This window comes from Mus musculus, chromosome 13 (genome assembly GCF_000001635.26).
Source record: "Mus musculus strain C57BL/6J chromosome 13, GRCm38.p6 C57BL/6J".
NCBI classification, from domain to species: domain Eukaryota; kingdom Metazoa; phylum Chordata; class Mammalia; order Rodentia; family Muridae; genus Mus; species Mus musculus.
Window position 1 is genome coordinate 90,063,115 of NC_000079.6, and position 18,902 is coordinate 90,082,016.

General features: G+C 37.3%; 1 protein-coding gene across 4 annotated transcripts in view; it reads right to left on the minus strand.

Moving 5' to 3' along the window:
* Xrcc4 (X-ray repair complementing defective repair in Chinese hamster cells 4) overlaps positions 1-18,902 on the minus strand; it is a 240,695-nt gene that overhangs the window by 214,201 nt on the left and 7,592 nt on the right. For 3 of the 4 annotated variants that reach the window (NM_028012.4, XM_006517041.4, XM_006517043.4), the window contains exon 2: positions 8,427-8,575. In NM_028012.4, the coding sequence (NP_082288.1) occupies positions 8,427-8,565 (139 nt within the window). In that variant the 5' untranslated portion in view covers positions 8,566-8,575. Of the gene's footprint in view, positions 1-8,426; positions 8,576-13,888; positions 13,979-18,902 lie in introns of those variants that run through there. The other variant, XM_006517042.2, reaches the window with a different exon arrangement.

Here is an 18,902-nt window from a genome sequence, read left to right on the forward strand (position 1 = left end):
CCCCAAATCAATATAGCTTCTAACAGAGTGTTAAATGCCTTTCCTTATTCTCAAAGATAAGTATATTTCTCAGCCCTCATTAAACAAATCTTGTTTTGCAGTAGGCAGAAGCTCTACAACCAATAAAACTGCAAAGACTGAGTGACTGTAGGGTCCTCAGCTCCAGCTGGTACATCCACGACATAAACCCTCCTCAGGAAACACCATAAAGGAAAGGTGGAAAGACAGGCAGAGAAGGTACTAGGACATCTGATGTGAGACAGTCTTCCAGACAAAATGCTGCACTCACAAAATCCCAACAACAATATGGCAGCCTAAACAAAATCTAAACAATGAGCACACCAGTTAACTCCAGAAAGAAGCCATCTTAAACAGTGACCAATGATTACCTTGGAGACCCTGTAGGTTTTACCAGCTACTTCTACATATCATATATATATATATATATATATATATATATATATATATATATATATATGTATATATATATATACACATATATATATGTGTATATGCATATATATATTAATAATTGAAAACTAACTTTTCAACTATCACCCATAAATATTACAGAGTTAAAGATGGAAACTTCAGCAACTCATTCATTCATTGTGTGCGAGTGCATATGCCCTTGTGCACATGTGGAGGCAAGAGGGCACAGCTGCTATCCTCCTTATCACTCTCCAGCTATGCTCTGAGACAGGATCTGTTATTGAACCTGAAGCTCACAATTTAGGCCCGATTCACTGAAAATCCTCCCGTCTGAGAACCAGGTTGAGATATGTGATACTACACACAGCATTTCCACATAGGAGCTAAAACAAGGCCACAGATCATCATGAGTAACAATAAGCACATGACCTGTTGGGGCAACTCCAAGGTTGAGGGAAATGCTTTTAAGATGTTTTCATTAACAGGAAAACACTTCAATTGTTTTCTCTTAATGCAAGTACTGTTCTAAAGGCTTAGGAGATCTTGAACCTTGGCTTCTGCCTACATGGCATCATAATTACAGTCACATACATGTCCAGTTCTGATACTCTTTCTAAGATTAATTTTATGTGTGTGAGTGTGTGTAAGCTATACTTTACAAGTATCCTTTGGCATCTGCTTTAGCATTGGGAATTCAAGGACATCTGTGTGCCAATATACCAAACCTTCAGCAGGTTATCTTTGTTTTAATTAATATACTTTTGAAGTTAAAATATAATAACATAATGCACTGCCTTCCCTTTCCTCCCTCCAACACTTCTCATATATCTGCTTTCTGTTGCTCAAAATTTGTAGTTCTCTCTCTCTCTCTCTCTCTCTCTCTCTCTCTCTCTCTCTCTCTCTCTTTCTCCCTCCACCCCTCCTTCTGCCCCTCCCTCCCTCCCTCCCTCCACCATAAATGTATATATACAACCAGATCAGTCTATATAATGTCATTTGCATGTAAATTATTTTGAGGATAGTGATATAGTGATTTTCCATAGGCGATTACTTCTCCTGCTCTTAGCATCCTTAGTTGCCTTAGTTCTTTGTCTATGGTTGAACTGAGTGAAACTTGTTATGTTTCATATAACTTCATGAAAACTTAGAGAGAAAGATTAAAACCATGCAGCAAAACTATATTAATTTTAAAATATTCTAAGGACTCAACAAATGGTGGTTACAGAAAATGCTGTACATTTATACAATGCAGTACTACTCAGCTATTGAAAACAATGAATTCATGAAATTCTTAGACAAATGGACGGATCTGAAGGGTAACATCCTAAGTGAGGTAACCCAATCACAAAAGAACTCACATGATATGCACTTACTGATGAGTGAATATTAGCCCAGAATCTCAGAATACCCAAGATACAATTTGCAAAACACATGAAACTCAAGAAGGAAGACCAAAGTGTGGACACCTCGATCCTTCTTAGAAGGGGGAGCAAAATACCCATGGAAGGAGTTACAGAGACAAAGTTCAGAGCAGAGACTGAAGGTATAACCATAAGGAGACTGCCACACCTGGGGATCCATCCCATGAACAACCACCAAACACAAACACTATTGCAGATGCCAACAAGACCTTGGTGACAGGAGACTGATATAGCTGTCTCCTGAGAGGCTCTGCCAGTGCCTGACTAATACAGAAGTGGATGCTCACAGTTAGCCATTAGATGGAGCACAGGGTCCCCAATGAAGGAGCTAGAGAAAGTGCCTAAGGAGCTGAAGGAGTTTGCAGCCCCATAGGAGGAAGAACAATGTGAACTAACCAGTAACCCAAAAGCTCCCTGGGACTAAATCACCAGTCACAGAAAACACACAGAGAGACTCATGACTCTAGCTGCATATGTAGCTGAGAATGGCCTAGTCGGTCAACAATGGGAGGAGAGGCCCTTGGTCCTGTGAAGGTACTATGTCCCAGTATAGGGGAATGCCTGGACCAGGAAGCAGGAGTGGGTGGGTTGGGGAGAAGGGGGAGAGGGGAGAGGATAGGGGATTTTCAGAGGGGAAACTAGGAAAGGGGATAACATTTGAAATGTAATTTATCTCATGAGGAATTAAGAAATGCAATTTATCTCATGAGGAATTAAGATCTATAAAGTATAAAAACTAAAAAAATCAATTTTTTGAAATAACAACCAAATCAATGTGCAAATGAACTGAAAAGTACTCAAGAAAACTGATGAAAGAAATGATCAATATCCTTACTCAAAGCGATAATTAAAAACAAAGCTACAGTGAAATTCCATTTTATAGTCAGAATGGCTCTATTTAAAAAACAAAAACAAGAGTTGATAAAAATGCAGCAAACCAAAATGTGCCCAAGTTAGTCTCCCCAGTATCTAGCATGCATATGCTGAGCACTAGACTCATGAAATTACAGATAACAACACTACCAACAACAACAATTAAGGTCATGCCCAGTCTCCATCTGTACCCTGGAGCTAAGGTTGTTCCACTGCCCTCCATACACGCATCCCACCAGGAAAGTCTCCCAGAAGCGCTCTCACTCCTAAGTTCATGGAGGACATCCCTACTTTGGTACTCAAAGTTCTAGCTAGAGCAATGAGACAACCAAAAAAGATCAAGGGGATTCAAACTGGCAAAGAAGAAGTTAAGGTATCACTATTTGCAGATGATATGATAGTGTACATAAGCAACCATAAAATTTCTCAAGGAATTCTATCAGAGAACTTCTACAGCTACAACTTCAGCAAAGTGGCTGAATACAAAACTAATTCAAATAAATCAGTAGCCCTCCTTTATACAAATAATAAATGGGCTGAGAAAGAAATTATGGAAAAGACACCCTTCACAATAGTCACAAATAATATAGAGTATTGTGGGGTAACTCTAACCAAACAGGTAAAAGATCTGTATGACAAGAATTTAAAGTCTCTCAAGAAAGAAACTGAAGAAAACCTCAGAAAATGGAGAGATCTCCCATGCTCACAGATTGGTAGGATTAACATAGTAAAAATGGCCATCCTACCAAAAGCAATCTAGAAATTCAATGCAATACCCATCAAAATCAAACACAATTATTCACAGACATGGACAGAGCAATTCTCAATTTCATATGGAAAAAACAAAAATCCCAGGTCAGTGAAAACAATTCTTTTTTTTTTTTTAGGTATTTTCCTCGTTTACATTTCCAATGCTATCCCAAAAGTCCCCCATATCCACCCCCACAATCCCCTACCCACCCACTCCCCCTTTTACGCCCTGGCGTTCCCCTGTACTGGGGCATATAAAGTTTGTGTGTCCAATGGGCCTCTCTTTCCAGTGATGGCCAACTAGGCCATCTTTTGATACATATGCAGCTAGAGATAAGAGCTCCGGGGTACTGGTTAGTTCATATTGTTGTTCCACCTATAGGGTTGCAGATCCCTTTAGCTCCTTGGGTACTTTATCTAGCTCCTCCACTGGGGGCCCTGTGATCCATCCAATAGCTGACTGTGAGCATCCACTTCTGTGTTTGCTAGGCCCTGGCATAGTCTCACAAGAGACAGCTATATCTGGGTCCTTTCAGCAAAATCTTGCTAGTGTATGCAATGGTGTCAGCGTTTGGAAGCTGATTATGGGATGGATCCCTGCCATCATTTCGTCACAGCTCCAAATTTTGTCTCTGTACCTCCTTCCATGGGTGTTTTGTTCCCATTTCTAAGAAGGAGCACAGTGTCCACACTTTGGTCTTCGTTCTTCTTGAGTTTCATGTGTTTAGCAAACTGTATCTTATATCTTGGGTATCCTAAGTTTCTGGGCTAATATCCACTTATCAGTGAGTACATATTGTGAGAGTTCCTTTGTGATTGGGTTACCTCACTCAGGATGATGCCCTCCAGGTCCATCTATTTGCCTAGGAATTTCTTAACATTAAATGAACTTCTGAAGAAATTATCATCCCTGACCTCAAGCTGTAGTACAGAACAACAGTGATAAAAACATCTTGATATTGATACAGAGACAGACAAGTTGATCAATGGAATAGAACTGAAGATCCAGAAAAAAAGCCACTTAAGGACACTTTGGACACTTATGGGCATTTTATCTTTGACAAAGAAGCCAAAAACATACAGTGACAAAAAGAAACCATCTTTAATAAATGGAGCTGGTCTACTTGCCAGTCTGTATGTAGAAAAATGACAATTCATCCATATTTGTCACCTTACACCATGCTCAAGTCAAAGTGGATCAAGGACCTCAACATAAAACCAGATACACTGAATGGAATAGGAAAAAAAAAGTGGGAAAAGCCTTGAACTTACTATCATGGGAAAGGAGGAGAGCATTTTCTGAACAGAACACCAGTGGCTCAGGCTCTATGATCAACAATTGATAAGTGGGACCTCATGAAACTAAAAAGCTTCTGTAAGGCAAAAGACACAGTCAATAAGACAAATCAACAACCCACAGATTGGGAAAAGATCTTCACTAACCCCATATCTGACAGAGAGCTAATGTCCAAAATGTATAAAGAACTCATTAAGTTAGACTCTAACAAACCAAATAACCCAATTAAAAATGGGGTCCAAGCCAGGCGTGGTGGTACCCGCCTCTAATCCCAGCACTCAGGACAGCCACAGCTATACAGCGAAACACTGTCTCAAAAAAATAAAAAATAAAAATAAAAAATGGGGTCCAGAGCTAAACAGAAAATTCACAAGAGGAATGTCGAATGGCCGAGAAGCACTTAAAGAAATGTTCAAAGTCCTTAGTCATCAGGGAAATGCAAATCAAAACAACCATGAGATTCCACCTTATACCAATCAGAATGGCTAAGATCAAAAACTCAAGTTGTCTAAGATGTGGGAAAGACAAACACTCCTCCATTCCTGCTGGGACTGCAAACTGGTACAACCACTCTGGAAGTCAATCTGGAGATTCCTCAAAAAACTTGAAATAGATCTACCTGAAGACCCAACCATACCACTCTTTGTCATATACCCAAAATATGCCCCACCACAAGGACATGTGCTCTACTATGTTCTAACAGCTTTATCTGTAATAGCTAGAAGCTGGTAACAACCAAGATGTCTTCCAAAGGAAGAATGGGCACAGAAAATGTGGTTCATTTATACAATGAAATACTATTCAGCTATTAAGAATGAGGACATCATGAGTTTTGCAGGCAAATAGATAGAACTAGAAAATATCCTGAGTGAGATAACCCAGAACCAAAATGGCATGCATGGTATGTACTCACTAATAAGTGGATATCAGCCAAAAAGTACAGAACACCTAGGATACCATCTACAGGCCCTAAGAAGTACAACAAACAGAAAGGCCAAAGAGAGCATGCTTCAATCCATCTTAGAAGGGGTAAGAAAATAATCATAGGAGGCAGAGGGAGGGAGGGATCTGCATGGGACAGGAGATGGGAAGGGGTAAGAGGGAACAGTATCAGGTATGGGCAGGGAGAAGCTTCATTACAAGGTGAGAAGACAAACAAAACTGAGAAACTATTCTCAGATTAACAAAGACTCCACAAACATCATTTTGAGATTGTTTGTAGATTGGTAAAGACACACTGAAAGAATGTTCCTATGTGTAAGTAAAGACTGCACAGACTCATCCTATCCTATGTTGAGAGCAGAAGACACCAACCTTACCGCATTAGGAATATGGGTGGCATAGCACAGGAGACCTACTTACAAAAGACTCTTTTTATGAGTTTTATACTATTATTTACATATAGTTAACAAAAGTCTTACACGTTTTGTAATATTATTTACATATAGTTACCAAAATAACTGTATAGAAAAGTTATACAGAAGCCTAAATATTTGATAATAAAATATTAGTAAGGTTTTAATTAATCTCCAATATACATAGACATCCTGCAGATAGGTGATATAAGTTTCTTGCTACCAGAAGCAATTATTTTACCAGGCACATAGTGACCATCAATCATTAACCCACTTTGTGAAATGACCCTGTGACACAACACTCTATAATACAGAAGTGACTGATGACAGGCCACATGATAATTAGGTCCCCAAACATTCATTAGATAAAGCATTGCTAATGGGGAAAAAAATCAGAAGGCTTAGTGTGGGGAGATTAAAACAAACCTCACATCCTTTCCACTTAAATGAAAAGAGTAAAAATTATACATAATTGAAGGCTACAACGATCAAAAAGTCTAACAACAACAACTAAAACACAGGAAGAGGTATAGGAAGGAAATCTATTTTCATGTTTCATTTATTTAATTGTTTCAATACTCTTAATTGTGTAATGTCTATAAAGTACCATACAACATGTATATAACAAGTCTTACATTAAAAGGTATGTTCTTATGTTTGCTTATACATTTGCCCTAATAGTTAAACAAGAAAATATAAATAGATGCAAGGCATAAAATATATGTAAAATCTAAAATGTCATTGGTTAATTTTTGAAAATAAAATCATTACAGAGCGCACTTTAAAATTCCATGCTTGAAATGTGGTCACTACAGGAAGTCACAATGTTCACATGCCACTGAGTACCGCGAGAGGGTCTCCTAGCATGATTCTGTCACACTGGATTATATTAGTTAGAGAACAAAATTGAGACTCACTGAATTAAGTATAAATGTGTAATGTAAGAAATAGGAGGCAGGAGCTCTCAACTAAACAGAGGCTAACTGTCAAGTCATCAGTTTGTTTTCTTTTTTTTTTTTTTCTAACTGGTTTTATATAGTTAAAACTCTCTTCTCTAATTATCGTGTACACAAAGGTCCACTCTGAGCCATTACCATGGTTTTAGCCATCACACTGTCAACTCTTTCACACAAGGGCTGTCATATGGGTATACTCCCTCCATAGGGCTAACATCGCAAATCTCACTTCACTGCTACCTGCCAGAAGCAGTTAGTAACTGATATTTTTCACAAAGAAATACACGTCTCAAATAGTTAACACAGGAGTACTGCACACATTATCCTTGAAATCCCTTTGTTTCCCTATAATATAAATGCAAATATTCCTCATTTGCTGCCATGAAAGCCAGATGAAAAAACTGTAAGGTTGAATTCATTTTGATTGTGCTGAGTCATTTGTACCAGACAAGAAGGAAACAGAATTTTGTGATGGATTGTAATTTGAGAGATAATAATTATAGTGATAAATCTTAGGAAGACTGTGTTAGAATATACAAATAGTATATAAAAATTCTTAAATTTTCATCTAATATGCCATTTACAACTCTAGAAATAACTGTGTTATGTAACTACAAAGAAATGTTTTTTAAGTCCTTAAAAAAAACATTAAAACTTTGGAATTTGAAAACAACATCATTCTAATTGTTTACCTTTATGACTGCAAAAGTCTGCGGGTGACATGCTACCCCTGCACTAGCGAGGAGTCCCTGCCACCTGCTATACTTGACTTGAAGCTATTCACAGCTTAAAAGATCAGTAAAAAAACAATTTCAAAAGTGAGTCTCTATGATAAAACAGCACAATTTCCACATATTGGCGTGGAATCTGTTTTTGTTTTTTAAAACTGCATTATAAATGCATTCAAAAGAAATTCAAGCTAAACAACTAAATAAAAGTCAAAGCACACCATGAAGACTCCACACCTACAATCCAACAGCATCTCTTAGCCCCACCATCTACTTCCTCTAAGTCCCAGGCTTTCCCCAGACCCCACAAGGACAGAAATATTTTAAAAGTGTTGTTTATGTTTCTGTACAAAGACCATTATAAAACCATGACTAGGTCCAAAGAATAAAGCTGACAGAGCAGGTAGAATTAGCTACTGTACACAGTGTTGATTCTGGGAAACAATATCAACTATTACAGACCCATATGCAACTGCAAAATGCAGAACATGGAAAATGGAATACTGCTGTTATCTGTGTCTATGAAGAAACACTTTAACCTGAAGAGTTCCCCAGGACTAAAGAGCAGTACATTATTTAACTTTTACTTGCAACATGTTTGTTGTCAGGATTACCTGTTGCAGTCCAGGCTGAATGGCCGTCAGTAAGTGTAATAACAAAGCCGGATCCTATTGTTCTCTCCCAAGACACTTGCAGAAAATAAGGTACGTTGGGTTCAGAAGCAAGATAGATTCTGCTTACTTTCCTTTCCATTTCTGGCTACCTGTAATAAAAGAACAAAATCAATTATTTAAAAGGATACTGCAATAATCCAATGATGATAACTTTATCCTTGTCTTACAGCTATACAGACTCCAAAGAAATAAAAGTAAAATGCTGTATAATAGGGCCAACGAATGAACTCAGAAGTCATAGTTGTGCTCAATCGTGACGCACAGATTTTACAGATGAGAAAAGCAGAAGCTCTTAAAGGGCAAATAATCAGCCAAACTGATGTGCTAAATAAAATTACTATAGCAACACGAGTAAATTTTATATTTCCCTATCCTTAGGAGTGACTAGATCCTCCCCTCTCTATAACTAAGAAATGGTCTTACTGAATAAACATATTTGAGACATTTATCCACACTCTATATCATTCAGAACATTAATTAATCAAACTGATTTAATTTACTATTGTTTTTCTAGTGTCAACCATTGGAACTGTATAGGTCTTGACTACTACAAACACTGCTGACATGACATTCTATAAAGGCCTATGCATGGAGAGCGGCGGGGCCGAGGGGGGGCATTCCTTCAAATGGGACTGCTGAAACAGAGGCTATCATGTATGAGTTTGGGTACTATAGAGCCAAGTTCCTTTAAGAGTTCTATGAAATTGCGATTGATATATGAGTGTCCTAAACAACTATTTCCCCTTTGGTTCATTTTAGCCACATGGGTGGACAAATACTAGCATCACATTGTGATCTGAATTCAAACCTCTTGGTGAGTAGTAGATGTTGCATTCTTTACATATACTTATTAGAAATGAATATACTCCTGTCTTCAACATTGGCAATGTTTTCATTTAGTTTCTTAGTTTTTTACTGATGCTATTAATCTGTTTTCATTTTTTTCACAGTTTGATGTCTATTTTAGATAAATATATCTTTGAAATATAATTCACCAAAATATGCTTATGTTGGTCAGTACTATGAGTCCTGCATTAGCAAATTTGTTATCAGCTTAAACTTCTCAACAAATTCTGAGTTACACCTTGCTACAGCCTATGTAATACAGTTTATAATACTGATTCTTGGTGTTTTTACAGGAGTGCAATTTCATATTTCAGTTGTTGAACTTATATTGACTATGTGGTTTGCTCTTTTGGACTAATACATTCATAAACTCTATTTGATTCTATCGCTAACATTTTTGAAAAGTTCCTATTTAATGTTTCCAACGATTTGTGGGAACTGTTAATCAGCTCAAGCTCAGAAACAGGCCTAATTCACATCTCTATTCACGAGTCACAGGATTAAGTAGGCGTGTTCTAGGCCTCACCCACCTAACCCCTCTAAGAATGTGTGTATGTGAGGTGTTGTTAAACTGAGATAGTAACATTATTTTCAATTTTTAGGCTTAGAGGTATTTTTTGCTATGAATTCATAGTGATTATTCTGGTAAATTACTCAGCCAAGATTTTCACAAACCTTACTAGATGGGGTTAAGATACATATTATTTAGCTTGAATAAAGTAATTGTGTTTTATCTATAACCCTCATACCTCTAGGTTGCTTGTGCACCATTAAAATATGCTTAATAGGACAATAAAATGTCTCCACAGCATATGAGTGCCTGCCACCAATCCCTATGATCTAGGTTGGATCCTGGGAATCCACGTGACAAAAAGAGAAGAACAAGAAAGGGCTCCTCCAAGTTATCCTCTGATTTTCACACACATCAATGCACAAGCACACCCCACGTATTAACCACCCTATAACATACTAAGTAAGTAAAACATGCTTAACAATAAAAGATTCTATCAAATGATATCAAATTAAAATTTAAGATATGCAAGAAAAATATCACAAAAAGATCAAAAATATAGACCTCAACAATAAAAACTATTACATAACATTTTCTATAATCACATAACGTGAATCTCTTTCAGATAATCCTTTAAATTCTAAGAGAGGGGGTGAAAGATACCGCTAATGCGTTAAGAGCACTGGCTGCTTTTGCTGATGACCTAGGTTCAATTCTCATCACCTACTTACACAGTGACTAACAACTAACTCTCTATAACCTTCATCCTAGGGAAACACAATGCTCTTCGACCTCTTCTGTTGCTACACGTCCCTGGTACACATACATAGACACGGGCAAAATACCCATATTCGTGGAATAAAATAAATACTGCTGCCCCAATTTTTTGAAAGCCTAAAAGAAAATTCTCATTTCTCTTGTTTAAGAGAGAGGAATATAAAGTTGCTTCAATTTTTTAATCCCTAAGCAATATATTATAAATTCAAAGGTAAATTGATATTTGATAACTGAGTAAAAAAATTTGCCAATTGAAAGTTGATAAAATCATCAATTTCAAGTTGACATTATTATGACACTAGTAAGACATTAATATGATAATATTAAATGGTCTCATGTTATAATTTTAAACTGATTTGAAAACAGAAAGAACCTCTATTGTTCCCACTTCACAAACAAGTCTCAATTATTCTCCGCCTCTCTCTTCTGTTTCTGAGAGGATGTTTGCCACAGCAATACCTCCTACAGGAAAATGCTCAGAGGCCAGGGAACATTCATAATGAAAGAAAAATGCCTATGAAGTATACGACTCCTCCAAAAGGATAAATTGCCTAAGTAATTTCTACCTGTAGTAAGAAAAATAACATTCTTCCTAAGGATATCAAATGAAATAATAATTGAGCCCACTTCAAATATGTAAAAAAAAATGAAGCAAGGAAGCTTGAACCCATAACATTATAAATGCTAAATATAACAGATACTTCATTTGTTCAAACTATTTCCTACAATGTGGTTCTTTTCACATAGATGCAATTAATTCTAAAATGCATCAGGAATTTGTGAATATTTCCCTTTACATCAACTAGTCAGACACTTTACAGTAATTTACTTACTATGTAAAAGTTGAATTTGAAAATTGAGGAAAAATATTGATTACTAGTATTTGAAACAAATCACAAAATAAAAAATATGTATCATTAGAGAATCACATAATTTGTTTCTGTTTTCTTTTTTGAACACATGAGATTAATCTGCTAAAGTGTTAGCGGCATATGTGTATATAAATGACAGCTTCAACATGCATTTTAATTTAGTCAAGTTTAATGAAGTCTCTTATTTGTCTGTTTGGTTCTGAGACCTGAAACTTAAAATTTTGAATGTATAATCCATTAGAACGTTCTAGTACAGAATCCTACCTTCTTTGTCAGTTTTGAAACCCAATGAAGGTTACACTATACACCATACTACATGTAAAGGTTACATATAACCAGAGGAGAAACATTTTATCTTATGCTAGGTGAATTCTGGGTTTTGTTGCTGTATTAATTTTGTTCTGCTGTATAATCAAGCTACATAGCAGTGGCTTGCATTGGCGTTTTCATACACGTGTATCTGGTGCTTGACCGTATCCATTCTCATCCCTAGCTTTCTCTCTTTCTCTCCCCTTTCCTACTTCCAGTTCCAGTCCTTTCCCCAGGAGTCCTGAATCTGCTTCGTAACCTCCTTCCCTCTCACTTTCCCCTTCTCCTGTGTGTGTGTGTGCGTGGTGTGTGTGTGTGTGTGTGTGTGTGTGTGTGTGTGTGTGTGTGTGTGTCTACAGAGTCCTGAATATGCTTCGTAACCTCCTTCCCCCTCACTTTCCCCTTCTCCTGTGTGTGTGTGTGTGTGTGGGGTGTGTGTGTGTGTGTGTGTGTGTGTGTGTGTGTGTGTGTGTGTGTCTACAGAGTCCTGAATCTGCTTCGTAACCTCCTTCCCCCTCACTTTCCCCTTCTCCTGTGTGTGTGGTGTGTGTGTGTGTGGTGTGTGTGTGTCTACATATCTATATAAAAATCCAGGGTTCTCGAAGGAATGAAAATATAATATTTGTCTGAGTCTGGTTTATTTCAGTGAATTTGATGTTGTCCCATGATTCATTTTCTTATAAATGACATTATTTAGTTCTTTATGACTGATTATCACATATCTTCACATTTATCTATTAAGAGATCTCTAGGCTATATAAATTGACCATTGTAAACACCGCTACAAAAAAGCATAGATCCTCAAGTATCTCTGTGGAATAGCGATTTATCCTCCTTGCTGTATATAATAGGGTGGATATAGCTGACTTATAAGGCAGTTCTATTTGTAGGTTTTTGAAGAAAGCAAGAACTAACTTACATAATGTCTTCACTAATTTACATCAGTAATATATAAAAGTTTAATATTTCTGGTACTCTCAATTTTTTTTCTTTATGATAACTCAGACTAGTTGAAAAGAAAAGAAAAGGAAAGGAAAGGCTTTTCTCTGGTAGCTAAAGATATTGAACTTGCCACATATGCTAACAATCATTTGTTCTTCATCTTTTGGGATTGCTTCATTTCATTAACCCACTTAGAGAATGGGTTGTCTTGCATTTTGGTATTTATTGGGTTCTTTATATATTCTATAAATTAATCTTACATCAAACATGCAGCTCTCAATTGTATTCCCCTAATCTGGGGCTGGCTCTTCATTCTATATTCTCTTCTGTTCTACAGAAGCATTTGAATGAACTGCAATCTCCTTTGTCAGCTCTTGGGATTACTTCCTGAATTACTAGAGTCATTTTCAGAAATCCATACCTATAGGTACCTCTTGAAGGGTTTTCATGATTTTCCCCTTATATTAAAATCTTTCATCCTCGCTGTCCTCAAAGTTGAATTTGCAATGTACCTGTAAATGACTTACTTATCTGAATCCCCTACCTCAATCTCTCAATATTTATGATCACAAGCATATAACATTACACCCAGTATTCTGTAGTGTTAGGGAAGGAACCCAATGATACTTGAGTCCTAGGCTATCACTTGGATGAGCTACCTCTCTAACTCAGGAGCACATAATTCATGTGGATTGAAACCCTAGTGGGGGATGTAGAGAGAATTTAGTTGATAAAGTGCTTCCAACAGAAGCGTTGCAGAAACCGGCAATTTCTGGGGCTCACTGGCCAGCCAGACAGACTTGTCTAATGAAAAATATTGCCTCAAAAATAAAGATGCAGAGGGAGGAATAACATCTAAGCTTAACCTCAAGCCTTCAGGCGCATGCCCACACATATACATCAACATAATGATAAAAATAAGGCAAACAAAAAGAAGAATATCTTATTTTGTGTTTGGCGGTGAGGTTATTAAAAATACTTTTAGAATGCCATATTTTGTTTCTAAAGACTTTCACAAAAACATTACACAGCAGGACACATAGAGATATGCATGTACACACACACACACACACACACACACACACACACACAAACACACACACACACTCGTGTGCACCCAGACAATTATTTCTTCTCACACATACCTGCAGAGCCATGGCTATTATTAGGATTAACTCAGTGCAAGAAAATTCCAGCACTCAAAAAGCAGGCTGTTCCATTGCTTTTTTAAATTCCTAAATATAGAGACAAAATCATTTAAAATTCAATATTCCAGATGCCTGTCAGTCAGACATTATTTCACAATAACATGAAGGGTTTTAAGCTCAATAATGTTCAAAAGATATACATGGATCATATCAATTCTAAAAATATATTTTAATTGTAACAGTACAATTATCTTCTAATTTTCTTATTAATTTAAAACTTTATAAAATTAAGCTAATTTTCCTTTAAAGAAGTACTGTTTGAGGACTGAAGTTTGGGATGGACTGTGAAACACACCACTCCAACTTTAGTATACCTGCTGGTGAAGCAAGACATGTGACCCATATTTAATAAGCACACTCACATAACTCTGTATTCTGTAAGAAGTCTGAGTCTCAAAAATTATTATCTAAATTAGGTCTTGATAATCTACATTTGAGCTAAATGGTTAAATAATTCATCACTTTACTAAGACTACCTACTCATTAAATACCAAATAAAAATATCTGAGTCAACCACAAGAACACATGAAAGAGTCCAAAATTCTTTTAAGGCTCAGAGCAAATCAACCATATTTTTGCTCCTATCAGCCTTGTACAGAGAAATAGCCAGTGTTCTGCCCCAGAACTACTTGGAGAAAATGAGTGGAAGCCTCTTCAGAGCTGCTGATTGACTGAGGCTGTAAGAGGCCATGTTTTGTTTCCTAAGAGTGCTAAAGGGCACATTAGTGTCAGCACCTCTCTCAGCCAAAGCCAGGGATCTAAGAGGGGCCTGCAGGTGGAACCACTTGGGTTCCACCCCAATTTGTACATCAGTAGCTTTATTGAGAGCTCAGAACAGTTGAGAATTGAGAAGCTTATCTTTAGTACTTTGTGTCTTTGATACATGGCCTCTCTCTTAGAAGACTAATACGTTGTTGGCTGGTGTGCAATTGATGTGATCTTGGTCTGAACAAATACCATTCACAGTTGCTTCTGAATGAACAAGACACTTTTTAAATTAGTTTACAAAGCATTTTGTATGCCCTTTTGGATGCTGATAAGGAACGTGGCAGAAGCCAGCGCTTAGGTCAGCTCAAGTTAGTTACAACACTGTATCATTGATAACACCATTTTGAACTTGAGCTTCTTTTCCTTCTCTTAATAGTCAGTGATGGCTTCTCTTCAAGCTGCTTGGACTGCAGATGTCCAAATTCTGCAGCTTTGCCAAGGAGTTGTACATACAGACTAGAAGGGGATAAACTCAAGTCTCTAATGAAGCAATCACTTGCGTGGCCCCTAGTCAAGAAAAACGGGCTGATGCCTAAAGGGAATTCACAATAAAAATTACTATACAGAAGCAGCTGTTAATAATCTACAAGTGCATTCTGGCTTATACTATTTTGCTAGACTTTACTTTTAGAAAGTTGAAAAGAAAATGTAATTGCAAAGCAAAAGTATGATGACAGCTATTTAAAGCCTTATATTTTTAAAAATTCAAAAACAGGAACATACAGAATTTTTAGGCAAAAGGGCAGATTTATATCACAACCACTGCACTGTATTTACTTCATGTGTGGTACATGAACACAAGTGAGCCCATGTATACCCATGCAGAGGTCAGAACGGATCTTAGGGGATCTTCTCTATTGCGCTCTCTCTTTCTCTCTTATTGCCTGACTTGAGGTCTCTCACTAAAGCAGCAGCTGATGTTTTTTTATGCTAGAATACTTAGGATCTGCCTGCCGTTAGCCCACAAAGCTTTGACTATAGGGACTCTCAGCTGTGCTCTGCTACTAATGAGGTTGCTGGATTTGAACTAGAGTCTTAATGCTTATAGTCCAAATGCCCTTACTAACTGAGCCATCTACCCAACCCCTTTTGGGTGACAGAGGGCTGGGGGGAGGGGTGTTGTTACTGTTGTTTTGTTGTTTTATTGGTTGGTTGGTTGGTTAGATGTTGGTTTTTTATCTGCATAGCTCAGAAGACCCTAGAACTTATACTTTTATGAAAGAAAATAGGGCTTTATTAAGATTTGGGTACAATAGTTCAGTACAGCTTGAAAATGTATCACCAAAAGAACACAAGGGTGTTAGGACTTGTCCCTAGAATGTATTCAGGGATACAGTGCACGGAACCTAAGTATGTAATTACTCATCTAATTAGGAATTTAAGTGCTCATGTGCTATTAAAACAGTTTATTATTATGTAAACCCCATAAAGTTGCTGTTGTTTGACTAAAATGTTAACTTTGGTAGTCTATGACTCTTAGAATTTTGTGTATGTGGCTCAACTGTAGGTAGTAACAACTTGTGACATTGTACAGGGTTTTCTCCTCAATATTGATTCTCATTTCTCTTGTCTCCCAATGTTGCTCATTCTCTTGTTTGCCATTAGTAAACAGGCAGGTAAATAGGTACAGTTATGGGAGGTTGGTTTGGGGTAGGCAACGCAAGTCTTATTCCTTTTCCACACATGATTCCAATAGATTTCAGTTCTGAGCATATTTTTCAATTAGGAAAGACTATATGTGAACTGGACAGGTGATACCTAATGTGAGAATAGTCTGACTGTTTAAATTAGAAGAGAAAAGAGGTATAAACAGTTTGAACTTAATAAATGCCACATTATCAACACTGATGCATTACAATGAACCTCAGGTTCTACTTGAAAGTCACAATTTTTCTATTGATGTTCTTATTCTCTTCTAAGATGTACTCTTCAAGGTAAGATGATATACTTACCTAAAATAATTTTAAGATATATTTAAAGCAGTAGTCTGACCAATATTGTGAGGCAAAGACTAAAAAAAGAAACAAAAAGTAGGAACAAGCAAAAACTCTAATTGTGTAATCCATGCCAAGGGAGACAGAGACAGAGACAGAACATGCAAAAGTCTAATAGAAGAAAAATCCAAGCAAGAGAAAATCAGTAGAGACTGAGAGATTCCAGATACGTTTCATTGACAGAGTGAAGATTTGGTGATGGACTTAACTCAATATAAAAGAATGGCAGGATTAAAGAGTAACTCCAAAGAATTAACACAAAAACTACCTGCACACTAGTGCCTTTAACCAAGATGAAAATATATAATACATGTAAGTACTGGAGAAAAGGTATTCATTTGGGGATTATAGTGGTTTGAATAGGAATGGCCCCATAGTCTTTAGATTTGAATGCTTGGTCACCAGGAAGTGAAACTATTAGACAGTGTGGCCTTGTTAAAGAAAGTGTATAACTGGGAGTAGACTTTGACATTTCAAATGCTCAAGTCAGGCCCAATGTCTCTCTCTTCCTGCTGTCTACTAATTCAGAGTAAAACTCTTGGTTCCTTCTCTATCACCATGTCTGTCTACAGATAGCCATGTTTCTGTAGGCAATTCATGACTACAATGACCTAAACTTCTGAACATGTAGGTCAGCCCCAATGAAATGTTTTCCTTTATATGAGTTGCTGCCATTATGGTGTCTCTTCACAGCGACAGAAACCCTAACTACAACAGGAATGTTTGCACTATCCTTTAATACTACAAACAGTGTGGATACAGAGAAGAATAGTGGTGAGTGCACTTGCTGTTATTACAGGGGACTTAGATGGGGTTCCAAGCACTGACATAAGGCAGCTCATAACTACCTAGCTCTACATCAAGGCAGTCTAACATCCTCTTCTCACCTCCATGGGTTCCTGTATCTATATGGACATATATACATACATACATATACTTACATGCACACACATAAAACAGTGCATATATACAAATACACAGTATTTTCAAAATAAAAATTTTAAATTACAAATATTGATGTTCTGGTAGACAAGTGGATAGAAGAATGTAGAATTACAGAGAGGAATGAGAAATATGAATATGTAAATCATTGATAGAATATACAAAGTTAAGAGTTTTGAGATTATCTAAAGGAGACACAGAAAGGAATGGAACATTAAAACAATGAATAGAACACTTGAAAAATAAATGCTTTGGAAGAATAAAGGATTCAGTAGAGCAAGACTAAAAGTAGAAACCAAGGAGATAGTAAGAAAAGGTTGTGAATTTGGCCCTAGAAATCACATTAAAAGAGAAATAAGATTCCGGTCAGAGCCAACCCCATGCCATCTCAGCAGTCAGTCCCAAGTCTCCAGGGGACGCTCCATACTGCAGGCTCCCTAGCACACCCATGATCTTAGGATCATTGAGAAGAGTCAACCTCCAGAGAGGGCTCTAATTCCGGGACTCAGGTGAGAACGCCATCTTGTATCCCCGGTCTCTCAGAGAACATTCCACACAGGAGAGCTCCCAGGCCACAGAAGCAAGAGAACTTCTTGGACAGAGTCCTTTGGGTGTTCAACTTCAGCCAGGAGGTGGGTCAGAGCTTCAGACCTCTGTGCACCTTCCCTGTAAGAGGAAGGCTTGCCTGCAGAGAATGCTCTGACCACTGGGACTCAGGAGAGAGTTGGACAGCCAGGAGTGCTGACAGAGTTAACAGAATCATAAAAGGAACAAGCTCCAGCCAGAGACAGCTAGAACATCTAACACCAGAGATTACCAGATGGGGAAAGGCAAACTTAAGAAGCTTACTAACAGAAACCAAGACCACTGGGCATCATCAGAACCCAGTATACCCACCACAGAGAGTTCTGGATACCCCAACACACCCGAAAACCAAGATTCGGATTTAAAATCATATCTCATGATGCTGGTAGAGGAGTTTAAGAAGGGCATTAATAACTCCCTTGAAGAAATACAGGACAACACTGCTAAACAAGTAGAAGTCCATAAAGAGGAAACACGAAAATCCCTCAAAGAATAAAAGGAAAACACTGCTAAACAGAAATTATTAAAGAGGAAACAAACAAACAAAAAAAGCCCTTAAAGAATTACAAGAAAACACAACCAAACAGGTGGTAGAATGGAACAAAACCATCCATGATCAAAAAATGGAAGTAGAAACAATAAAGAAAACCCAAACTGAGACA